At 40.4% G+C, this 27,099-nt stretch overlaps 1 protein-coding gene across 2 annotated transcripts; it reads right to left on the bottom strand.

Annotated features, from left to right (window-relative positions):
- On the bottom strand, positions 1-26,665 carry LOC119732967. 2 transcript variants are annotated; one of them, XM_038206550.1, is made up of 16 exons: positions 26,487-26,665; positions 22,549-22,793; positions 15,728-15,897; positions 13,972-14,069; positions 12,479-12,744; positions 11,522-11,683; positions 11,330-11,370; positions 9,998-10,086; positions 8,800-9,052; positions 6,797-6,904; positions 5,539-5,819; positions 4,999-5,141; positions 4,142-4,405; positions 3,063-3,168; positions 1,861-2,053; positions 1-1,136 (listed from the first exon to the last, which is right to left on the bottom strand). In XM_038206550.1, exons 1-16 carry the CDS (start codon positions 26,610-26,612, stop codon positions 973-975), a joined length of 2,709 nt encoding a protein of 902 aa, XP_038062478.1. In that variant the 5' UTR covers positions 26,613-26,665; the 3' UTR covers positions 1-972. The 2 variants fall into 2 exon arrangements, with proteins under 2 accessions (XP_038062478.1, XP_038062479.1); XM_038206551.1 differs by lacking the exons at positions 22,549-22,793; positions 26,487-26,665 and adding an exon at positions 18,115-18,208 and having other exon boundaries at positions 2-1,136.
- Between the last annotated feature and the right edge of the window lie 434 nt (positions 26,666-27,099).

Below are 27,099 nucleotides of genomic sequence, written 5' to 3' on the forward strand. Positions count from 1 at the left end.
TTTGTACACAGGGTGTTGAGTGAACTTCGTATTTGGAAATCTTCCCATACTTTTTTATCAAAAGGAGCCTGTCGCCCTTTTGAACTTGCGTACAAAGCTACAATTTTGCTGGAAACAATATTTTAAAAACCCAGTAATGCCATGCAAAATTTCAAATTGGAGATTGCAAATGTTTGATAAAAAGAAAAAGACTAAAAAAAAAATGGAGGCAGGCGCTAAAAATGGAAGCGCTGGGGGCGAGAAACTTTTTTTTTTACTTGACCTTATGAGAATAGGCACTCGGAAAACTGTGCAATATTTGGCGCTTTTCATGTTGTCTTGTTTTGTTATGGTTTGGTAATATTTCATTCTATTTTAATTTATTTCCATACATGTATTCTCACTTTATCCATGACACAATTGAATAAGGAGTTTTTTTTATAAAATTAAATTTTAAATCACGTTTTTTGATTTGATAATGCTCAGGAAAGTGAAAAGTGATTTCTGCATTAACCAATATGATCCTAAATTTTTGCTAAACGTCCTTGCTACTTTTACTTTGGAAGCTTGCATGCATTTTTATGCAACGCTTGAATAAATCCTGTCATCTGATTTGGATGGAAATCAATCACATGACATTGACTTATTCGTCCTATTGGTGGCTCTGTCACACTATTGGTGGCTCTGACTAATCGGATGACAAAGATTTAATCAGGTGTTGTTTAAAACAATTAATGAATGTTTCACATTCGTGCAATGGAAAGAATAATCTAGTTCAATGAAAAATGGAATATTCGATGAACATTCCGTCCGACACCTCACGAAATGATTCTCACCATTACACTCATAAACATTCGTTATTTGTATAATATTGTCTAATCTATTAACATTTCAAAATCGTGGTCAAATTCTGAGTAAGTTTTTTGTGGTCGTAAGTTGGTCAAATTACCTTGATTTTAAGGTAACCTTTTGAAAGCCGTTTTGTTTCACAAGTTAATCCTCTTCGTTAACCATCAGTGGTTGATAGGCGTAAACGCGTTGCTTGCGTCTACGCATGACGACAACCAGTGTGCCGAGTACCAGCACACAGCCAACCAATAGGCAGACAGTAGTCAGAAGCACTGGCAGCTGAACAGACGACATCTCTGACTTGGTTTCTGAAGGAAAAAAAGGAAAAGCATGTTAAAATTCCATAAATTACCAAAAACTAAAAGGGACACAATGGGCAGGGGTGTAAATCCCGGGGGGGATATCACCATTCAACTTTTTGACCAGGGGGATGGGCTATTGAATCATCCCCCACCCACTTTATGTGATGAGATAAAAAATGCGGATTTGAGGTATTTTTCAAACATCTCGATCAACCACTAAAATGTATTCAATAGCACTGAAAAGTGGAGAAACAAAGTACAAAAGCTTAAAGAATGAGCCATTATGATGTAAGCACGAGTATACATATTGTTATAGATCTTTATCCTGAAGAGCCCCCCCCCCCTAGAGTTGAGGTGTCTCTCCCCCCCCCCCCCCCCCCCCCCACTTTTCGAATTTCCACGGCCGGGCAATTTTGGGGATTTTGGTCCTCCCCCGTCTTCTCCCATTCGCCAGCACAGATTTACGCCACTGACTATGAGCTCCATGCACCACCAAAAGAGAGTGTTTTTTTACCACTTTTGAGAGCCCCTGATTGAACAGGACACACAGCAGACGTGTGCATAATGTTCTGTACTGGTTTACATGCGAAGTACGTGCGATTTCCTGAATATGCCAAGGTTATTAGACACGGAGTCATCGTGTAGGCGTCAGGCATCGTCACTTTTTTTTTTAAAAATTGGAACCAAATTAAAAATAGTCAGGTTCCTTGTACATCCATCCTTTCCTTACCTTTCCCTCCTTCCTGCTTCACCACTGATATGGGTCCCTGGGTAATGGCATAAGCACGGGAACCAGACGCGGATCTGGCGTGGCGTCTGCGCATACTGAGCAGAGAATTGATGTTACCGGTCGGACAGCCGAGGGCGCACCGGGAAGACGCATCACTGGAGTTGCACAGTATCATGTCGCAATGAACATAAACCTATACATAAAAGGACAGATGTATAATCACCAATAATGGATTAACATTGTATTTGTTTTGATATTCAAATTCAAAATTCAATAATTCTCATGACTCCAAGTATCAGGTCTAAACCAAACAATCTATTTTCAGAAGGAAACATGCTTGAAAAGGTTGTATTTTCAAAGAATTTCATTTTTTAAAAGGTAGAGTATATCATTTGCAGCTATCCAAAAAGTTACTGGCGAAATTATTGATGAAAAGCTTCCTTGGGTTGAAGATAGTAATGGCACCAAACTCCCTGTGATATTATTCTCTCTCACACACTGTCATTTTTGAAGAAAACAATGAAAGAAGGTCATTTCTGTTTTAATAACAACTGCCATGTAGGAGTTTTGCCAAAGTTGGATGTACATGTACAAGTGTGTTGTTCTAAAACAACATTGGGCGAATGAATTTGGTGTTTTAAATTAACAACATTTGTAACGTGACTAATAATAAGATAACATTTCGTCATCATGGCGTCATGATTCCGCCTGAATCTTCAGATGGTGGTCTAAGTATGTGTCAGGTTTGAAGTTGATTGAATTTAAAAAAAGTCCTGAAGTGGTGCTCAGAACGAAAACATGTGTTATCCTACGGAAACGTAATGAAAAAAAGAAGGAAAAAAAAACAAAAACAAACACAGAAAATAAGAAACAAAAACAATAGCTGTTTTGGTGTGTACACTGAAACAGCTAAAAAGAGACAGAAAAAAAATAGTAAAGGTGTATGTCCATCAGCATTATGTGTCCTCCATCATTCACCTATGTTGCTATGTAACAGGGCCCTCTAAAGTCCTTGCATAGAGTAGTTTTGAAACCCCCGATTTATGGCCAGCTTTGGCTACAGTTGTTTGTAGAACACATGGACCTATACTGTGTGTTTAGCAAGAGTTAAATAAGGGGATTAAGAATGTCCCTAAGCCGAAGCCGGCGACGACTTCTACATTTCGAAAACACTCAAATAACTCAAGAAACTTTCACATTACCAGCGGCTGGGGCAGGGTATCTATGAATGCGAAGACGTCGATCTCAAAGCGCTCCACATCTGGGTCGTAAGAAGGACGGAACACCACTGTGTTATCTTCAATGCAACTGAGAAGGAAAGAAAAAAAGAAAATTAACATCGTCTCGATTGAACAGGACCTCAAGATCTGAAGCACCCTCGCATGGAGAGCGCTGCAGGGAATGAAGGTGTGGAAGTCCAAGATGAGTGATGACCTCAAGCAACCCTCTTTGTTGCGACGGATGAGTCAATGGCCAAGTTCGGGCAAGGACCATTAGTCGACTAGTGGTTGATTTGTGACGTACATTAAGCCTGCGCACTGGTAGCAACGTGTGAACGTCTCTAATCAAACGCTGGTCAAAATGTCATCGCAAAACTTCTGGATCCTGGCTCTCTGCTAGCGTTATGAATGCGCGCGGCTATTGGTTACCAGCGAAGCAACCAACCCCAGTAGGCTGGTTCCAAATAGTCGACTAGTGTAGTCAACCATCGTCGACTAGACAGAGTTCGGGCAAACGTTAGTTAACCATTGGTCAACTATAGTCCTTGCGCGAACTTGGCCTGTGTTGCTGTATGGAGCAGAGACGTGGATGTTCACGGTGCAGCAAGAGAAGGTGCTGAACAGGGTGCAGTCGGCCACGTCGTCCTGTATGCCGGCCAGCCGAGAGTGTCTGCCAAAATCAGGGAGAGGAGAAGAGGGCTGGCAGGTCAATGCGTCTGCTCCCAAAGCTCACCTCAAGCCAATGATCCTGTGGGAGCCAAACCAAGGCACCACTAGAATAGGAAGAGGACGTCACACCTACATCGATGTGTTCCGGCAAAAAAGAGGACTCAAATGCGTGGATATCTTAGGACGGTTACGCTATTTACAAGGAGTAGCGGCGTCATTTTCGAGGAGCCCAATTGGCGTTGGCTGAGGCCAACACGCCCTCGCATCGTCACCCCAAACCGACCTGCCTGTTACTCCCTGAACTTAACAGTGTGCTAATCTGACTTCAAAAACTATTTGGGTTGACCCTTGCCGAATTTGGGAATGCAATTTTCCAACAATTTTAGGCTTACCCATCTTGGATGAAAGTGTAACGGTGGAAGTCGTCTGGGTTGGAGGTTGGCGTGGCGCGACACGTCTGCACAAACAGCTCCAGATTAGGCTCACTCCACGTACGAGCCTCGAAGTACAACTTCTCACCCATGGTGACGTCAATGGGATAGTCGGCCGGCTGGTAGGGCGTGGCGTAATCGTTGGTGGGGTAAAGGCGGAGAGAGAAGTTGAAGGAGCCAAATCCGTCTTCGCCGAACGTGATCTTAGAGGTGTCAGGACGGAAACTGAAAAAGTAAAGACAGTGACGAAATCAATGTTATCGGGAAATTTCTTCAGTAACCAAGGTTCTAACATATGGTGCAGTAACTTGGACACTAACATCAAAGCTGAAAAAGGCCCTAGATGGTTGCTATACCAGCCTACTACGGAAAGCACTCAATGTTCCATGGCAAGCACATACCACCAATAAGGACTTGTATGGGAATTTAGGGCAAATTTCTGAGAGACTGAGAACAAGAGAATGAGATTTGCAGGACGCTGTGCAAGGAGAAAGGATGAAGCTGCCCCAAGGTTCTACTATGGCAACCCATAAATGGAAAGAGATCAAGAGGACAGCCACCTAAGGACTACATCAAACTCCTAGCACAGGATACCGGCTTAAGTGGGCAAGACGTCAAGACCTGTATGATGGATAGTGTGGTTTGGAGAACTATCACTGGAGTCCGACCTTCAGAGTCGCCATAAGCAAGTAAGCAACCAAGGTTGCTGTTAACAAAGTAACCCACCGAAGTTCAGCGATCATTTCTAAGTCCATGAATCACTGGAATCTCGATAACCTGGTTTCAGGTTATAACCCTGCTCAGCCTCCCAGACCCACCTGATTTCACCGATCCCTTCCAAGTCCATGATGCACTGGACGGGAATCTCAATGTCTAGGTCTCGGGTTATAACTTCGCCTGGTGTAATTGGAACAGCCTCGTCTTGGACAACGTTGAAGAAGATCACGTTCTCTCCACGAACCTATCAGGAAACAAAAACCCAAACTGATCATGGCACAAGGCATAAGCAAACACTTGAATAGTTTCTTTGAAATTTTCCAGAGGATTTGGGTAATGTGTGCCACGGCTTTTGCTGCAGAATATTTGTACAAGTACTGTACAGCTATACTATATGAGCTGTAGGATTCTGAACAACTCTGCAATCTGCCCGCACTGAAGTATCAGTATTGGTGAGTCAAGCAGTGGCTGTTGAAAATTTCCCCGGAACATGTCCGGGATAAATGCAGAGCTTTGTCTGGACAAAGTGAATGATTCTACCCGCAGCTTGTCTGGAACTCAACCCGGATATGAATTGAGATGGGCCCTTTGCAGATTGGACCCTGATTGACTCTTCTAGAGAAAGATATCGCAACTTTTACCTCCATAAAGGTACCGCATCGGTTGTAGGTCGTCGCGATTTTGACATGGGAGGCGTTGTGGTGACTTCCCACGCACGCCGGGTCCAGGAAATGCAAATGAGATGCCAAGGCGTCACCAATCACAGAGCGCGGAATGAAGACCGTCATGCCAGAGTCGGAGCAGTCCATTGTGGGCGAGGGGGGTGGTTGGGTGTTCCCATGATGGGGTGGGGTCAGTTGGATAGTGGCCGCTTCAATCACCGCTGTAGTTTCCTCATTTTCTGCTGGCATTGTAATCCAATCTGGAAAATAAATTGTAAAAAAAATGTGTGTATTCTTATTGTCCATCGTATCAACAATCTCAAAGCACTTTACAAAACAAAAAAATTATTCCCCCATTCATCCGGCCACAAGACCACGCGGCAGCCGATATCAGCGCACATTCGGTCCTCTATCCATTCATACTCCTGGGTGGAGAGAGGCAATGGTAGTAAAGTGTCTTGCCCAAGGGCACAAACACCATGTTCCTAGCAGGGTTTGAACCCACACACCATCTTACATGAGTCAAACACCATAACCACAGCATTCTAAATACAAAATGCTAATCAGACTCAGTTTCATACAATAAATCACAAGTTTTGAACAGTTTTTAAAGTAATTATTGCACAACTATTTCTCAGTGTCTCATTCCAAAAATGAATACTTTTGTATTACCACAAAAGTAGCAATTATAGAACTATACGTCTAGTCCGATGAACAGAACATCGGGCTTTTCTACATTATGAGTTTACGTTTTTTGTCCATATGCAGTTAGGTAAACTAAATGCAAGAACATAGTTTCAAGACCAAGTTCTCCAGATATAGGACTTTAAAATATGTAGCTTAAAAATGTTGTCACACGACCCATGATGACATCATGATGTCACTCTTTGGCATACAACTTTGCTACAAGGACTATACCTTTGCTTTCTTTGAATGATTATTGCAAAAGCTGAATGCCAAAGTTTATGGATTTTGTGAGAGAAAACGAGGAACAATCGGTCAAGCGACTGCTTCACAGACGAGTGCCCGCTGCACGGTGGAGCAACTTGTTAACAACTTGTGAAAAACTCAATGATGCAATCTGGATGTTTAAACCCGTCAGCCGTGCCTGTGTATAAAAACAGCCAGTGTGTGTTATCATGTCCTCCGTAAACGTAAACTGGTTAACAGTCCTGAAGAGAAGTGATACACAAGCTCACATACTTATTTTACAGAATCTTGTAACACTTAATTATACCTCCAGGTGTTGTTGGAAATCTTGGAACCATTTCTTCTCTGACCTCTGTGGTCATGATCATGCCCTCCATTGGTGTTGTGGCTACCTCTGTGCCGAATCCCTCTGTGGCTATAGTGAAAGAGTTGGAAAAAAATCCGGTTATTAGTTCATTTAACCCTTACCCTACTAGACCCTCCAACGCATGCCAATATGTGCCTCAAGAAAATCTCCTATGTTTTTTGCATGGCCCTCCAATATCTGCCATGTCATTTCAAGGGTAACTGGACAGGCACTCCAATACATGCCACAGAGAACAATGAGAGTCCTCTGATAACAAAGTGAGTGCCCCCAGCTGGTCAGTATCAGGCACCCTCCAGGGCCTCCAACTCCTGCCAATTGGAGCCTTCACTGTTAAATAAAACTATCTGCCAATAAACTGCAGCTGGAGGGCATTGGCATAACCAACTGACATGCAGTAAACTACCCTCAGAGAGTAAGGGTTAAAGTGTAATTCATGGACGCAATGTTACTTTTGTTTACTAAGGGTGTAAGTTGAAATGTTATTCACAATTTTTCAGTAGGTGTTTTGGTGAACACAGTGCCTTCTCAAATTGTCTAAACAGATGGAAAAACTATTTGAAAAACTACTGACAAAGTCAGTAGATGTATGGCACCCCAGGGTCAATTGCAGACTGACACCTGAGCGTCTGCACACCAGCTTGAAAATCTCCTATGCAAACAAACATTCTGTGCCAAGTAGTCCTTTCATCAAACAAGTGACTGTTCTCAATAGTTCAGAATTTCCAGCCTACATAAAGCAGGATTGACTAGCTGGGACTGCTAAGTAACTTACAGCTATGCTTTGACTGGTGAACTAAGAATACTGTACCGTGGTGCGTCTGCCTCCCACAGGTCAGCTTTTGGCCTCGTGGCACGTGGGACAAATATGGAGAACATAATTCCGTGTTCGGCGAACTAACAAAACTCCCAAAGTGGAATCATTTTGCCCTCACCCGTTTCATAAATTAAAGACCCAACCACATAAAGCACACTGTACACCGATTTTACCGATTCACTGGATCATCTCGGACGGAGATGGGCCCTGAAAAATCAGAGCAATCTGACCGTACAACTGGTGACCGAATGAAATCAAACATGTTTGATTTTTCTTCGCAACCGAATTCATCAAAAATGTGATGTCATTGGAAAGGTGTGCGGGGAGCACTCCGATTTCACAGGACGCAATATTTATGTCAACCAATCAGACTTAAGAAGGAAGTCACATGATTCAAAACCGACGGCACTCATTTTGTCATGTGACTGAGCATCATGTGACTGATCACCATGTGACCGACTACAGAACGGAATTTGGCATGTGTACTGTGTTGGTTAACATTGCGGTGAATACACCTGTACCGGTGATCAGTTGATCCGGTGATCAGTTAATCCGGTGAACGAGTAAAATCGGAAAAGTGTGCGCCGGGCTTTTAAAGCTATAGTCCATCATTTTTAATTAGTGCATTTTGTTCGTTTGAAGCAACAAAAGTGTTCAAAATCTAATGAAGGATACTGAACAACTTACTTGATAAAGTTTCAGCTCAGCTTCAGCTTCATATTCAGAGAAAAACAGCATTCTAGGATCTCAATTTCAAATCAAAAGTTGCTAAATCATGTTTCGAATTGTTTTGAATTGCAGCTTTACGCGATGTTGCGCACTGATCCAACGAATTATAGCAACCGCGCGCGCCTGTGCGTCGTTCCAATGCTTGTGAGCGCTGCGCCGGAAAACAAAACGAACAACTAATTTAAATTTTCCTACGGTGCTTCTTAAGAAGCACCGTTGGAAATGCCGTCTTTCGTTGATTTCATCAAAATGAGAGCTTGCCAGAAAGGATAATTTCACAGGGAGTTTAGTCCCCTTACTATCTTTCAACCAGTATGTTTTTCAACAATATTACGCCGGTTACTTTTTTTGAAAGCTGCAAATGATGGACTCAGGCTTTAAGACTGGCATATTCACTTACCACTGGTGGTCCACCATGCATATGTTGTGTATACCCTCATGTCATATCCCTCCGACGACACGGGGCACGAATCGCCACTCTTGACGACACCCTCGCTCAGTGATACAGAATACCAATAGTTGGCACTAAGCCATCCTTGAAGACTGACTTGAATGGTGTCTGGCGCGCCTTGCGTGACACTGCCGCTGAACATATACATATTATTGTACTGATTCCTAAACAGCATGTTTGTGGTTGCCGTCTCTATGGTAACCTGTATGTCACAAAACAGTAAACGAAATACCATAACAGGTGTAGTTGGAATCTGCTCACACAGCACCACGCACAACATTAACATTCATCTTGATAATCTGCAATCGTGATTGATCAATTAATCCACGGCAACAGTAGTAAAATGCAAGTCACATTTTCTTTAGGAAATAATAGACAACTTTTTACTGTACGCTGAATAAACACATTGAACAGTCAGCATGTTATACAAATATTGAGTGGCTCAGCGTGGAATGGGAGGAATATTATCGCAAGGTAAAATCTGGACTTTTCCATTTCACGAGGCGAAACCGAGTGAACTGGAAAAGTCCAGATTTTACCAAGCGATAATATTCCTCCCATTTCACAATTTGAAGCCACTCAATATTTATTTATATAACTGACAGATCCTTGTCATTTGATATATTTAAACTTTTTTGCAAATAAAAAACTGGCGGAAAATGTATTTCTCTCTTCCAAACCACCCCTTCACTTAAATGTTTGAACCCAATGCTGTAGCGCTGGCTCTTTGGAACAATACGCGCTACGCGCAATGCTGAACGCGCACACCAGCATGCATTTGCACACAAATACCGCGTCATGATCTTAACTGTTGAATAGTATTTCCCATTCCCCATGGGCAGATAGTACTTTTTGAGCCGTGGCGTAAATGGGAGCAATAACGAATGTCACGTGATGTGAGTTCCACCTATCAAATGACTAGGATCTGTATGTCAGTTATATGATGTGCTATATATATACACCTATATGTACGGCGCGTCACACTTACGACGCGTTTTGTGAAATGAATGCGTCATACATTTTGGTATTAACATATGCTTGGTCGTTGTATATCTTATACTTTGGAAGTGCAAGTGTAATGAAAAATGTATATATAAATTTCAAAATACCGGAAATTAGTTCAATTCAAATTTGCGGTTTTACTCACACTCTGGTTAAACTTGAAGGTCCACACTCCCAAATTCGAAGGAACTACTGAGCCATCAGCTGGCCAACTCTGGATCACAGAGAGAGGGGCTGCACGGAAACAAACACAAAGATATCATGGGGCGAGACAAAATTGAACATGGCTGGCTGTGAACCATACCTTTAAAACACAGTACCAGAAGTCTAAGTGGGGAGTGTGTGGCCTAGTGGTTAGGGTTCGTGACTCATGATCAGAGGGTCCGGGGTTCGAATCCAGCCGCTGGCCATATATTTTGTCCTTGGGCAAGGCACTTCACCCCCACTTGCCCCTCTCCACCCAGGAGTATAAATGGGTACCGGCATTAGCTGGGGAGTAACCTGCGATGGACTGGCATCCCATTCAGGGGGAGTAGAAATATTCTCAGTCGTTTCATGCCAAGGAAATCGGAGGTAAACACCGGCCCGATGAGCCACATTGGCTCGCGACAGACTTTACTACTACTTACTACCAGAGTTCTACTGACTTGTAATTCCAGAACTCTACATGAAAAGATGCACGTCTCTCAAAAATCGGTTCAATGGCTCAGTTGGTTGAACACTGGTGCAGCAATCATTGGGCTAAGGTTCAAATCCAATGCATCCTTCACTGACTCATATTGAGTAGGCCACACATGCATGCACACACATACTGAAATTTGTATTCTTGTGGAGACATTTTTTTGTTCTCGTGTAGTAATGTTTTCGAGTTTGAAAGTGAAGTTTCAAAATGCTCTTATTTTAACCAGAATGAATTTCCTTGGCTGAAATTCAGACTTTATCCCTTTTCTAAAACTCTTCCATTTGGGACGGATCAACCCAACTTGGAAATTCCTAGTTTTTGAGTCAAATCCATATATCTATTTCGTTAAAATCTTGTGAAGATTCATCTATAGCAATTGCCCTGTGGAGACGTATACAATCTTTTGTTCCCTATCGTGTGCACGTCTCCAGAGGGCACAGTGTATCAGTTGTACAGTTGTAGAAAACATACCTTGCGCATGCGCACTATAATCATTCATGCCCTGATTTGATACTGACCAAACCCCCAGGCTGATGGCCTATGATGTGGCCAGATATGTGCAAATCATAAAATAATCAGGGGTGTGACGACCACTGATAAAAAAACCAGGTAGCTAAAAACAGCTGAAAAAGGTGTAAAAAAAAGCTGAATTTTTGAAATCTCCTATACATTTGTACACAGCAAGTGTGGGAAAAAGCTGAAATCCAACACAAAAAAAGCTGAAATCGGCTTTTCAAGCTGAGATTTCACACCCCTGAATATTATCGTTATTCTAACAAAACAAATCTGACATACCTTTAACAGTCAGATACACACACCGCACTTCACTTGTATACCTGCCAAAAAAAATTACATATTTTTTTTTACAAAACTATGTGGCTTTGTAGATTGTGAGTTTAAAAGTATATAGTAGATCACTTGCAGCTATTCAAACAGTAGTCTTTTGGAGGAATTCTTGCAAAAAAGGTCAATAAATTCTGATCTTACCCATCTGAGTCCAACGCGTTGAAACAAAAGATGTGAGTTTCCATTTGGTTGTCAGTTGGTGTCCACGTGGCCACGATGTAGTACTCATCCATCTTACCGGGCACCAGTGAAACGGCTGTTGTTGTCATGCCGACGGGGGAGGTTGTTTCCATTTCCGTTATTCTGCGAATGTGATCAGATCCAGCAAAATCAGTCTTTAAAATGACATTTTTGGCTATACTTTTCAAAATGAAACAGACAGATCATACGCTGTGCATAAATGCGACTATTAACCCTAACTGAACTCAACCCATCAAAGTTCAACAGCAGGTTTTGTTTAAATCTGTTGGGATAGGTACAGCACCCCTAAACTGATGGTCTTTTACATTGGGTTTGGCATACCTCCGGAAACTAAGTCCAACAGTGTGTGTGTACAATTTCCCATGTGGGTGTTATTAACTTGCATGTTTTATAGTCGGGTCCATCACAATTCCATTAAAAGTCCTCTACTCTCAATTCAACTCACAAGCTATTAACGCGACTTGTAATTACAAAGGCGTTGCTGAGTTATATATTCACTCCCTGTTTCTTGTGATGGACTTGTGATAGACTTGACAACAATGCCCGATTGGACTTGTGATTGACATGTGTTTGAGATCTGGTTTGCATGTGACTAGACATGTGATTAACATGTGATTGACTTGTGATTGGCTTATTTGCATGCATGTTTTGACCAGTGTTTTGCAGTTTAGTTATTTTCATGATTCACTCCCCGTTTCTTGTTGTAAGGACTTTCAATCCATTTACTAATGACAGGACTTGTGATGGACTCATGGTGGACTCCACAACACTGGATTTGACATGTGATTGACATGTGATTGATAATTGATTGACATGTGATTGATAAATGATTGACATGTGATTGACATGTGATTGACATGTGATAATGTTGTCTTTGACATGTGATTGTGTACTCACTGCGAATAGGCAGCCCTTGCGCGGATCTGTGCACTGAACGTCTTCCCCGGTGCAAGTCCGTAACAGTTCCCCTGAGCCGGCGAAGGATCTATCAGCACCGGTTTGTCATCGCAAGGGTCGTAGCTTAGGTACACGTTGACCAGAAACTGCAGCGGGACCTTGCTCATCGCTGTGACAGAGCTTGGCGTCGCAAAATCTTCAACAATGAGAGCAACTGCATACCATCCTGATAGTGATGCTGCGTCGATGGTCACAACACATGTGTTCTGAATTAGAATAACAAAATAACAATACCGGAATTTATTATAGCACATATATCTATACCAGCAATTAGGTACTCACGGCACTAGTAATTATGTCTATTTTTAAAGACAGGTAAATGAAGTTTATGAGATATGTGAGACCCATTATGTAGCACCTTATAAGGGTTTACGAGGTGCTGCGGCGCATATTGCAGCCACTGCCAGAAACACCAGGGCAAACCCCTTCTCTTGCCAATAAGTGTTACTAGATTCCTTAAAATTTAACGTGCATTACAAAACACACAGGACTTAGGCTTTACGTCCCATCCGAAGGACGAAACCATAATGGTAAAGTGCCTTGCTGAAGAGCAAAAGGACCATGTTCCAACATGAGTCTAACACCGTAACCACTGGACCACTGCACCCAGCTTCAAAATCGAGTATTGAAATACTTGCGAACAATGGGTTCAGCACTAACAGTAACATCCTACAATTGTAGATTTCAAGTGAATATCTTTCTCCGATTTTGTAAAAGCCAGCATGTTTTGCCACAGTTTTAAAAGTTCCCAAAAAGTCTTTGGAGAAAAGCAATTGTAGTATAGTGTCTTGCCCAAGGACACAAACAAAGTCAGTGTTTGAAACCACTTAACATCGTCCATGTGTTGGACACAGTAACCATTGGACCATGGTGCTCCATATTACACTTAACCTGTTCTACTCCCCTGCCCCCCACCTCTGGGGCCTTTTTGCTATAACCATCCTCAATCCTCCAAAATCCTCCAAAATGTCGCACTTATGTTCAAATGAAGGATACCAAGCGCCTCAATTAATCCTTCAAACTCGTCAGACAGTCTTGCCTCAGAAATGCATTCATCTTTAATCTTCCAAAATCCTCCTCTTCTTCAGACACCATTAATCCTCAATCCCCCAATTTCCTCATGTGCTAAAACACCACTAATCCTCCATCCTCCAAAATCCTCATGAGCTAAAACACCATTCATTCTCAATCCTCCAAAATCCTCATGTTTCTCAAACATCATTAATCCTCCAAAATCCTCATGTTTCTCAAACACCATTCATCCGCAATCCTCTAAAATCCTCCAAAACTGCCATGAGGATTTTGGAGGATTTTAATGCACACAAATTTGTACAGTCTTTCTGTGGCACTCATGCGTCCTTAAAAAATCCCATGCATGTTTCATTTTTATCACCGAGGGCGTACATGTAGTTATGCCTAGAGTCTGTACTCACTTGATCCAGGGTAGCATTCTGAACTGGCGTCACATTTCCTCCTTCAGCGCTGCTCGATGCCCAACGACATTTGACTTCATCTCCGTCTGGATCGGTTTCTGAAGAAATGCAAATCATTAAGTGCCTAATAAGTCAGAGCTGTTTTCAAATTGATCTCGAGTAAATTTCAATCACAAGTCCAATCACAACCAGGGATGAACAATAACAAAGAGATGCCTTTTCCCAATTCGCATGAACTGCAGTAATAAGCCATTTGCGAGTAACCTATACCCTTTGGGATTTACATTTCAATAACATCTGGTACACTGACTTGCTCAGAACGCTTGGCACATTTTAACCTTGAATACTCCAGACCAAAGACACTGTTGCTAATCACATGATTCGGGGCAAGCTCTTGCATAGTTACGTAAGAGACGCTCAGCATCAATAGACCGCTTGCAGATGCATTCGATAATCGACGCGCGAAGGCGCGCGACGCCATGTTGTGGGACAGGCGTATATCTATCCATGCACATTTTGTCCCATAACATGGCGTCGTGCACCTTCGCGCGTCAATTATCGATCGTGTCTGCAAGCGGTCTATACATCGCTCACAATGGGTGCATGAGAATGGCACAAAGACACCAGACCATGCCGGAGCATAAGGCTTGCCCCGAATCACGTGATGTAGTAACACTAACAGTCTCTTTGGTCGGGAGAATGCAAAGTTAAAATGTGCAAAGCATTGAATTAAGTCAGCGTTCCAGATTGTATTCAAATTTAACTCGCAAATGGCTTTTTGACTTGGTTTTTGACTGCATGAGTTGTGACTTGTGATGACATGTGATGACTTGTGATGGTCTTAGGATGACATAATATCAAGAATTGTGAAGAAGTTGTGAAGGACATTTGATGACTTGTGATGGACTTGTAAAGATGGACTTGGCGATCATGTAGTGTAGGGCCCCTGTATTGTTTCGATCAAATTAGGATCAAGAATTTTTGTTACTTCTAAAAAAATGACATTGTCAACCTAGAGCAGACTTCTCTTAATGCAATGACACCTTTTTGGAAATTTTTGAAGTTTCTTGGGGTAGAAATCACGATTTTCCTACGCAGTTTACGGGCGGTTGGTGCCATGCAGCGCCTCTTGCGTGCTCACTGTTGGGAACTAGCTTGAACGGGTTTCCGTCCATAAAAGCTGCCGTAGTTCCCGACTTCCTATCATCGTTCAAAATGCACTTGTGTTTACAAACATGATCCAGTCTACTCATTATCATAATCAATGCATCGTGCGCACTCGGTAACGGAATCACATTCAGGATACAGGGACCATCAAAAGAACACTTTGGCATGAGGACCACATCGCATCATACAAACATTAACACGAGTCGGAAATTTAACGTGTTCACAATCGCGAGGGGAGCTCTCGAAATTGAACGGAAAATTTCACTTTTCTTCCGGATCTTAAGTAAACTTCAGTACAACCATCTTAATCATCGATGTCTACTTGTACCTCAGGTGGCGCATCTAGTAATTTGGAGGCCGTTTTGATGGTGAAATCTGATGTTTTGGTTGGAAAGTGTTGGTTTTTGGGCCAGTGACAGAATTGTGTTGCTTGGCATATAACCATTAGCTTGGACCCTACTATTGCCAGACCATGTCCAAATGTTAAAAAGGCGATAAGTTGGGTCCCAGTTACTCGGACTAGGACAGTGTAGGAAAAACCCCAAATTGAAATGTACTGCCCTTCGTAACAGTTAGCATGTATATTTACTTGGTATGTTGAGTGTCGCCTGGCATCCTCGTTGTATGCGGGTGACAGGCATCCATGACGTGATAGGGGACGAGTTGATAACGCCGTTACGTGGATTCAAATCAACGTGTGCCTGAGCGCTGTAGGACGATGGGGAATTGCCGAGAGGAATCCAACAGCATTCAGTATATCTGAACAAAACAATAATAAAGAGAATACAATTTTAAGCTTTGACAGGAGCTTGTAGTTGTAGTTGTAGTAGTTGTAGTTGTAGTTGTAGTAGTAGTAGTTGTAGTTGTACCATGGTTGTACATATTATGGTTGGTCTGTTGGTCGGTCAGTTGATCAGCTGTTTTGGCTAGTTTTGTAATAACAAAGAAATGGGGTCGTACAAATGCCAACTGGCAAAGTAACTAATGTTACATGATTCAGAACTACCACTTATAATATTAATAATAAAAACCCGGACTCAGAATGCTCTTTGTGGCAATGTGAATTAGTTAAAGGGACACTAGGTCCTGGAACAGCCCAATTGGGCTACAAAACGTGCTTTGAATGAGATGATGATAATCGGAAAGAACATTTAAAAGTAGGATATAAACATCCACACAACTATCCCCTAAAAACATGCGAGAAACGAATTTCGGGGTCCACTTTTGCGACCCCATAAATTCGAGCTGTTTGGATGCTAGTTGTGATTTCATTCGTACGCGTAAAGTGCTCGCCTTTTGCGGACGTTGAAGGAACCATATTTTTTTGCATTGGTGATTGTCAATGCGCGCTTCCCAAGCTCAACGTGCATAGCATACACTGATGAGAACGACACGAAAAACGTATTCGTACTCCGTCATGGCATGCATGTCCAATGTAAACAAGCGTTTTTTTTTTCATCTTTCCTCGGGAACGGTAAGACATTAGGTTGGTTTCCTTTCAACCAGATGTTTGAAATAGGCTAAGTAAACAATCCAAAACATAACATTTTCGGGGATTTCAGGACCTAGTGCCCCTTTATTCCATGGAGGAAGGAATCTCAAACAACACATCTCCAGTTTAAATATTTTGGAGGACCACTAACCAAGGAAGCATGTAATAATAATATTTTACCAGTGCCAATGGCAATGCTAGTATTCTGTATACACCAGCAACGCCTTCCCCCCCCCCCCCAACAGCATCATGCGTAGCCATAGGCATGATCACTGATGAAAATTGATAGGCCTACATACATGGTATATATTCCCATAATGTGGCCAATTTACTGTGACTGGCATGTCCTAGCCCCATAAATGTGGCCTATTTACTGGACTGCCTCCGTAAACATAGGCCACACATCCACATGTACAAAAAACGTGTCGACTTTGCCAAATTTTGATTTTCACATTTAGGCTTACTTTTTACGTTTTTTTTGCTTTAAAAGCATACTCACCCTCTATATAGGCTAATCAGAAAGTGCTGCCTTTTTCAGATGTCCATTTTTTGTGAAATTTCCAGATACATTTGCACACGTTTGCGTATCAAAATTTCAACATGAAATTTCACAAAAATTAAACATCTGAAAAAGGCAGCACTTTCTGATTAGCCTATATAGAGGGTGAGAATGCTTCTAAAGCAAAAAAAATCTACAAAGTAAGCCTAAATGTGAAAATCAAAATTTGGCAAAGTCGACACGTTTTTTGTACATGTGGATGTGTGGCCTATGTTTACGGAGGCAGTCCAGTAAATAGGCCACATATTGTTGATGTACCCTAACGTGGCGCGGCCCCTAACGTGGCGCACTTTTATTTTTCGCCTGTAGCGCCTAGCTAGAGCAAAAGTTTTAACTGAAATTTCACAGAAAGTGAAATTTCATCAAGTTCTAAACACTCCCGTTCATAAATCGCGAGTTTATTTACCTGCTACAAAGTTAAAAGAAAAACATATTTTGGCGTGATTTTCCGATTTTATTTTCAAGTGCAAAGTGAACCCTTTGAAAATGCCCCGAAAAATAAGAAAATAATTTTCTGACAAACATCTGGCTGGGTTTGTAAGTAAAGATAATAATGATTTATCAGAATTTATCAAGTTTACAGAAATTCTTAAATGTTAATTTGGAATTTTCTGAGATTTATTCAAGTGCGCCACGTTAGGGAACACTCCGCCAATTTGTGCCCAATTTCCGGACGCGACCGTTTTTGCATTTCGGATTAAATTTTATGAAACCGAAATTGTTCACAGAGGTTAAATAACAAGCGTTAATAAGGTAAAAGTACCAGTATTTCACTGCATGAATTTGAAGTTTATCAACAAAGAGGTTTGGCAACACTACACGAGGAAAGCTGGGTAAGCTTCGAAGTGCGCCACGTTAGGGAACACGACTATATATGGGGCTAGGCATGTCCATGACTACGTCCGTGAATAAAGCCCACACTTACCATGTACCCGAACATGTGTAGGACTTTTTCAAGTTCTCATTTTCACATTTAGACTTTATTTGTGGTTCATTTACGCTTTAGAAGCACACTCAACCTCTTATCTTCTTACTCTTCTTACTCTTAGAACAAACCCTTTCCCCCCCAGAAACTACGGCTCTTCCAAAAGAGGGCGCGCTACACAAATACTGGTCACCATGTACTGATCGATCGATCTCTAGTCACCACTGTAAAGACTTCTGTCAACACTTTTGTTGTTGTTGTATTATTTTTTTTATTCAACGGTCTCTGTCGATTTTCAAACGGTTTGTGTCCTACATCCCGAACAATTATTGGACGAAGTTTCAATTCAATGCAATGTGTTTTTCTTGAGTTATCGTCTCCACAAAGAGTGCTTTATTTTTGTTCAATTAAAAGTGACTTGAATTTGGATTGATTTTTTTCCCAGATTTTTACACTGTATTTCTTTAAATCATATTAAATTTATTCTTCAAGGGTTCTCATTGATTTTTAAACGGTTTGTGTCCTATATCCCGAACAATTATTGGACGAAATTTCAATTCCATGCAATGTGTTTTTCTTGAGTTATCATCTCCACAAAGAGTGCCTTATTTTTGTTCAATTAAAAGTGACTTGAATTTGGATTGATTTTTTTTCCAGATTTGTACACTGTATTTCTTCAAATCGTATTAAATTTATTCTTCAAGGGTTCTCATTGATTTTCAATCAGTTTGTGTCCTATATCCCGAACAATTATTGGACGAAGTTTCAATTCAATGCAATGTGTTTTTCTTGAGTTATCGTCTCCACAAAGAGTGCTTTATTTTTTCAATTAAAAGTGACTTGAATTTGGATTGATTTTTTTTCTCCAGATTTGTAAACTGTATTTCTTAAACCCTGCGCAGCGTTTACAAGAAATGTGTATTCGAAGGAGCCACCTGCGTACACTTTGGACGCAGGTACTTCCCCCACTACGCGAGACCCTATCCATGTCCAAACAACACAAAAACATGTGCCAGACCCTCTGCAGGCAGTTGCCAGACAGGGCACTTTTATGGGCAGATTGTGATATCCGCATTGACAGAAGTCTTTACATACAGTGCTGAGCAGTGGTTGTCTAGGGCGCCCTCTTTAGAAAAACCCATAGAGGGTAGCAAAATGTACGCAGCGTCCATAAATATGGCACATGCACTGTTGGCAGTTGGTTATTGCCGTTGTGTGTGTTTTTTCTTCCACGGTTCCAGTCGATTTCCACTTTTTTTGTCATTACATCGCGACGTATATTATCAAACAAAGTTTCATTTCAGTACAATTTGTTTTCTGGAGTTACTGTCTCCAAAAGAGTGCTTCATTTTTTTTCAATTAAAATAGACTCGAAATGAAGTTTTCGTAATTCTAAGCACTTCATTCCTTTAATCATATAAAATGTATTCTTGCACGGTTTACGCCAATTTTTAAACGGGTTATGTCAAATGTTAATAATAACTGTTCAAAATTCTAAACCGATCCAATATGTTGTTCTTGAGTTATCTCTCAACAAAGTGTGTCATATGTCAAAAGAGACTCAAATTCGGTTTTTGTGATTAATTAAACGCTTAGACCTATATTTTGTTTAAATCATATTAAATGTATTCTTTCTTGGTTCACGTCAATTTTCAAACGGGTTGTTTCACATTTTATAGTTAATATCGAATTATCGAAGTCAACGAAGTTTCGTTCCGGATCAAATTGATTTTCTGGAGTTACTGTCTCCAAAAGAGTGCTTCATTTTTTTTTTAAAAATTAGAATAGACGTAGATTCAGATTCGAAATGAATTTTTCGTAATTCTAAGCACTGATTTCCTTTACATCATATTAAATGTATTCTTCAAGGGTTCTCGTTGATTTTCAAACGGTTTGTGTCCTATATCCCGAACAATTATTTAGACGAAATTTCAATTCAATGCAATGTGTTTTTTTTTTGAGTTATCGTCTCCACAAAGAGTGCTTTATTTTGTTCAATTAAAAGTGACTTGAATTTGGATTGAATTTTTTTTTCCAGATTTGTAAACTGTTTTTCTTTAAATCATATTAAATTTATTCTTCAAGGGTTCTCGTTGATTTTCGAATGGTTTGCGTCCGGGAGTACAATTTTTGGTCGAAATTTTAATTCAGTGAAAAAATAAAGCACTCTTTGTGGGGACGATAACTCAAGAAAAACGCATTGCATTGAATTGAAATTGCGTCCAATATTCGGTCGTGATATACGACACAATAAATTTGAAATATTATTTCAAATTTATCGTGTCGTATATCACGACCAAATATTGGACGCAATTTCAATTCAATGCAATGCGTTTTTCTTGAGTTATCGTCCCCACAAAGAGTGCTTTATTTTTTGTTCAGTTTAAGTTTGGATTGAATTTTTCGCGATATGTGGAGGGTTTTTTTGGGGGAGAGGGGTGGGTCCCCATTTTTGTTTCAAATTATTTCGTGCCCAAATTTTATGGCGCCGCGGAATGAAATCGTTTTTTTTTTTAAATACAAGATTTTTAACGTCTCGATAATTATCCACCTCTAAACTCGTTTTTTTTTTTTTTTTTGGGGGGGGGGGCAATAACTCCTGAAATGCAAGATGTTTTAAATTGAATTTTCGACTAATGATTTGTCATTATTTTTAACATTACGAGATTTAATTTCACAAGAAACCGTTAAATAATGAAGCAATATTGACCGTAACGACGCAGTGTTTGAAGCGCAACAAATGCGATTCGAATGAAAATCAATGTGTATTTTTCGCGTGTAAAACACTACATTGTTACGATCATACTATTTTTATCGTTGGACTGTTTCTCATGATATTCAATACCCCTCTGGTACACATCGTAGAAATTAATTGCAAGAATTTTCAGTTGAATACATTTTGTATTTCTTGAGTTATTGATCGGAAACTGAGTTGTTATTTTTGTTCGATAGTGCAGCATCCGCACCAACATTTCTTTATTTAATAGAGGGCGCGCCACATAAATAGTGGTCTCGATAATTATCCACCACCAAACTCGTTTGGGGGGCAACAACTCCAGAAACACAAGGTGTTTTAGATTGAATTTTCGTCTAGTGATTGGTCATTATGTTTAACATTACAAGATTTAATTTCATAAGAAACCGTCAAACAATGAAGCAATTTTGACTGTAACAATACAGCGTTTTAAGCGCGACAACTGCAATTCGAATGAAAATCAATGTGTATTTTTCGCATGTAAAACACTACATTGTTACGATCATATTATTTTTATTATCAGACTGTTTCTAATGATATTCAATACTCCTCCGTGGAAATACTTGCACAAAATTTCAGTTTAATACGTCTTGCATTTCTTGAGTTATTGATCGGAAACTGAGTTGTTATTTTTGTTCAATAGAGCAGCATCTGTACCAATATTCTTTTATTTAATAGAGGGCGCGCCACATAAATAGTGGTCTGTCGATAATTACCCACTACCAAACTCGTTTTCGGGCAACAAATCCAGAAATACAAGATGTTTTAAATTTTAAATATAATTTTGGTCTAGTGATTTGTCATCATGTTTAAAAATTACACGATATAATTTCATTAGAAACCGGTCAAACAATGGAGCAATATTGACCGTAATAATAGATTGTTTTAAACGCGATTACTAACACATTGTCGTAAAAGTTGGTATCTCGGAAAATGTTTATGCAAAACCCCTTGTGTAGAAAATATCAGACTGTTACTTATTACTCCCCATCATGTTGGGGTAGCAAAAATTGAGATTATAAAGAAAAACATAACACATTCTTGACAAGTTGGAAAAGGCCCTCGTGGCCTCGCCACTCGTAAGTGTGGTCTCCCGCTCCAGTCGCCTCGCTTTTTCGCCGCTTTGTCTACTGCCGGCAAGTTAAGCCACAATTGCCTTGGCGACAGGCTACATAGACCCTTGTGGTTTTTTCAGCTGTAGCAAAGTATTCGGAAGCGGCGCGCCTAGTAATCACTTGAGCAACACAGCTTATTCTGTATCGTCTGCCAATCCATTGATCTTTCAGTTGCAGGAACCCGTGCGCGTATTATTTTTTTTGTAGCGTACATCGTATTTCAACCAATCATATCACACACCCTAACATGAATATTTATCACGCTGTGTGGATAGAAGCCACTTAGGTTCCTGTAGTGTTTTCCAACCAAAAAAGGTATTAGATGAAATTAGAATGGACATGGGTTCGAACCACAGATCTTGCGACCTGTAGTTCATTCAACTTTCCAATAGGCCACTGTGGCAGCTCGACAAACGCCGTTCTTTGAAATGGTTTAATGTAGGCCAACATGTATGACTGAGTTATAGCAATGGTGTGACGTCATTGTTATTTTCTAATGAATAACCATCGATCTAACCTGAATAATCATGATCCACTGACCACGCCCCTTTTCATAAAACCCACCTTATGTCGAATGTTGTTAACCCCGGGTCGATGGTAAACCTGGTGTTTCCCACGCCCGTTTGCCAATCTTCGGCCAGACTGTAGTCCGTACATTCGTACGTGATGCGCGTTATCTGTGGATAGCTGCACTGGTCGCACTTGAGGTACTCCCCCGTGTCTATCTGAGTAGCGTTGGCGATGTGCGTCTGGTCGCAGTATCGATAGGAACCCGATCGACGGAACCAAAACCTCCAGTCGATATCAACCTGAGTTAAAGTTAACGAAGCAAGCCGTGTGAAACTGATCACAGAATGCACACAATTCTGTTCAGTTGATTCAACTGCATGTTCACTGAAAGTCTTCCAAAAAACTAGAATGGCCTGATATTTCATCCCTAGCAAGGACTTCATCAGAGGCAAATGACAGAACCAGAAACAAGCATGCAGGGGACACAAACGGTGTTATTCATACCAGTACAAAAGTGAGCAGTTTGCGGTGGGAGAATGCCTTCGTGGTGATCCTCCTTCCTGATTTGTAAGTGTGTTGTTTTATTCTTGTGTTTCAGTGTTTAATAACCATTTTCTCCCTTTCTACAGATATGAATAACACTGTTTGTGTCCCCTACATGTTTTTTTTTGCTCCTTTGTCATTTGTGCCTGAAGAAGTTCTCGCTACGGATGAAATATCGGGCCACTCTAATTTGTTTGGAATATCTCAGGTCAATCCATGCCGTCATAGTGCCAGTGAGCGGTTTGCAGCAGTTCAACTCACTTGCAAGAAAATCTTTTCCTGCATATGCTCTAAACACGTGGGCCAGATGTAGCACATTCATTGTCGGTTGGTAGTATTCCTATACAATAGCACCGCGCGGTTCTCAAGTGGCAGTTAGTGAGTGACTGAGTCAGTGAGTCAGTGAGATAGGTAAACGACCGTAGGCTGGCCTCTGAGATTAGCAAAATCCATCCTCTACAAATCTCACAAGGGTGCCAAAATGTGTGCAAACTAATCGACGTGACCTACTTAAATAATTTGTGACGTAAGAAAAACTGGTAGCTTATTTACCACAGGCAACAAATCAAAATATACAAACTCTCAAACTGCTCGATTTGAATTGATTAGTCAATATAATGTTCGCTGTGAATCACTGAGATCTGATACACCGTGCCCTCTGGAGACATGCACACAATAGGGAACAAAAGATTGTATACGTCTCCACAGGACAATTTCTACGTCTCCACAAGGTTTTCACAAATTAGATATATGGATTTCATTCAAAAAACTATAGGAATGTTCAAGGTCAGTTGAACTGTCGCAAATGGAAGAGTTTTAGAAAAGGGATATTCAGTCCGAATTTCAGCCAAGGATATTAATTCTGGTTAAACTAAGATCATTTTGAAAACTACACTTTCAAACTCGAAAACTTTACAACACGAGAACAAAGAAATATCTTCACAAGGAAATAAATTTCAGTGTGTCTGTTCTATAGATAAAATCTCATGTTCGTGATTTGATTTTAGCCCAATTATTAAAATACCCGATCGACCTACTCTTAAATACCAACATTTGGACAGTATATATTTCCTCGTGATATCTGCACGTACGCCTGTTTAATTAGATCAAAATTGCGTGACGTATCCGGGTTAGTGGGACACTATCAGCAAAGTTGTCTGTGACGAAGATCTGTAGACAACAGAAAACTTCCAAACCAGATCTGCATACAACGGAAAACCTCCAAACCAGATCTGTAGACAACGGAAAACCTCCAAACCAGATATGTAGACAATGGAAAACCTAAACCCTAAGAGTGCGTGTCTCAATCAAATTCTAACACACAATGTGGCCTTACACTCAGCATTCTGAGCAATTCAGAGTTGCATAGAAACAGTCCTCGACTCGAGAAGACAAATTTGCGTTATCAGTGTGAACTATGTTCAGCAAAAATCAGTGGAAACCGTTTTTTTTGCACTTAAAGGGAACAAATTCTAACACACAATGGGCCCTTACACTCAGCATTCTGAGCAATTCAGAGTTGCATAGAAACAGTCGTCGACTCGAGAAGACAAATTTGCGTTATCAGTGTGAACTGTGTTCAGCAAAAATCAGTGCAAACCGTTTTTTTTTTGCACTTAAAGGGCTCACGTACGTAACCCTTGCCTTACTAAGGACGACTTTTGTCGACAAGGAAACTAACCCCTGCTGCTTACCATAGACGATATGTCACGATTATGTTTCTTTAAGAGAATCTTCAAAATACAGGGTGAACCCTAAAATAAACCCTTAAAGCACCCTCTTTTTCACTTCTTTGAAAAAAATAAATCGCAAATATTGATACATATTGGACATGTTTATTTCAGTAGGTTTTTAACAAAAAAAATCTTTCCTATCGGAAAAATAGTTATTGAGTTATGGCCAATTCAACAAAGTGTTGCTGCTTTTTTTTACCTTGTCCATGGTCTTAATTGTCATTTTTATGTTGTGTATTTGGTTGAGGGAACTATCGCTTTCTTGACTTTTTAAGTTATTTTTATTTGTTTCTTTTTTATTTTGTTATTTTTAATTTTGCAACAATGGTCATTTTGTTTTTGGAAGAAAAATTAGTGGTGTTCCCGAATTCGAAAAGGACTTTTGTGTTAAACTTCCTAGATGTTTACTGTGCCGCTCTTCCCTCTACTTGGTTGACTCTTTCGCGAATGCAGATTTCGGCCCTTGTTCTCATTGCAGCAGTCTTAAATTTAATTGTAACAAGTCTTAAACCGATTGAAATCATGTTTTATATTAAAATGTTTAGGCCCATGGAAGAATCAAAATAAATTTGACAATTTATAAAGCTGTGAAAAAAACGGGCGCATTGAGGGTTTCTGAACAACGTTGAATTCCATATTGTAATGCAAATGTGTTCCAGTGCTTTTTATTTTCATGCTAATGCAAATGTCCATATTCATGAACAAAGTAGTGATGTCATCGCATGCTGTGTTTTCCGCATGGAGTTAAACGATTTATTCGAGGTTTTTTTTGGTGTCCTTTGTGTTTTTGATGACGAAGTAAAATGACATCAACTTTCTCAATGAGCAAATTTAATCATAATTTTTTTAATGAGCCACATTGTATATTCATAGGTTCACAAATTCCTAGGCTGATTACAACATGCCTAAACAGAGTACCGAGCACCTATAGAGCAAAACGGTGAATAAAGAAGCAGTAAAACCGTTAAAATAAAAGTTGTTTGCTAATCTCAGGGGGCCGGCGCGTAGCTAATTGACCGACTGAGTGTCTGCCTGGCTGACTGACTGACCTGATAAGTACATACACCATGTTCAATACAGGCGAGTAAAAAAAAATCCAAACCCAAATGTCGGGACTAATTTTTTATTAAAGTTCTGCATGTAGCACTTTCAAAATCTAGGATATGAAAGCCCAATTCATAAGCTCTATTTTAGTACAAGAATAATTCAAATCACTCATGCACTTTTCAAGTTGCGGAATTTTAAACACAACAACCGTTTTAAGGTTCTGTCCACGGATCACACAAAAGGTGAGCGTTCTTTCAGCAAAACAAAAACAATTCACACACATTCCTATGTGATTACTTTAAAACAATGGTCCCAAGATTTGGGTTTCGTTTTTTTTGTACTCACCCTGTATTACAGTTTATTATAGGCTACGCCGTGATTCGTTACCAGGGTCACAAACCAAACCCTATATTCGCCGAGCACAATGTAATGAGTTTTGGATAAAGGTCTTTCGAGCAATGTTATTTGCACGACCTTTGTATTATATTTTTGGTAACATTGGGTAACATTGACCAACTATATAGTAGGAACAATTTTGCCCAAGAGTGCGGACGTGAGAATGCAACATTGGGCAAAGTTATACTAACTCATTTGCAAAACGGTTTTTAAGAGCACATACATAACACGATTAATTTATCAAGGAACGAATTAACTGATTGATGCCCCTACCTCATTGGGATCATCAGTCGCCCTCCAGGAGAGAGACACGCCCCTGAAGTGGGAAGACTCCACCGTTCCTGCAAGAAACGCTTGCAGCCCCAAGAACAGAAAAGCTAACTTGAATTTGCTCTCCATCGCAATGTGCAACGCTAACAGCAAGCCCACGCCAAATGTTCCCGCAGTTCAGTGGGGTGCCTTTTTAAGTCCAAACCCTGGCCTTTAATTAGAATCGGTAAAATCTAGGGACTTTTGGATTGCGATGAAATCCGGTTTCTACGAAAGAAGACACTGTTAAAAAAAATCCATAAAAAAACTCAAAAAAACTTCAGACGCTACCATTATACAAAAAGGGGCGTATGGCAAGCAATGTTCATTTCATTAATAAATGCCAAACTTCTCTCATTTTTTTTCATGTGTGTAAAACTAACACATAACGTGATACAGCCTACACATTAAACTTTCCATACACGGAGCGTAAGAATTCTAGGCACCCTCAGCCAAAATCGATTCGTCCATTTATAATAGCCAATAGAAAATCCTTACACGACTTAAAAAAAAAAAACCTGTCTAAACTGTCAGAAGCATTTGTAATAGATTAGGATTGAACTTCTTGACCGTTGAC

Source organism: Patiria miniata, unplaced genomic scaffold (genome assembly GCF_015706575.1).
Source record: "Patiria miniata isolate m_02_andy unplaced genomic scaffold, ASM1570657v1 HiC_scaffold_25, whole genome shotgun sequence".
Lineage (NCBI taxonomy): Eukaryota > Metazoa > Echinodermata > Asteroidea > Valvatida > Asterinidae > Patiria > Patiria miniata.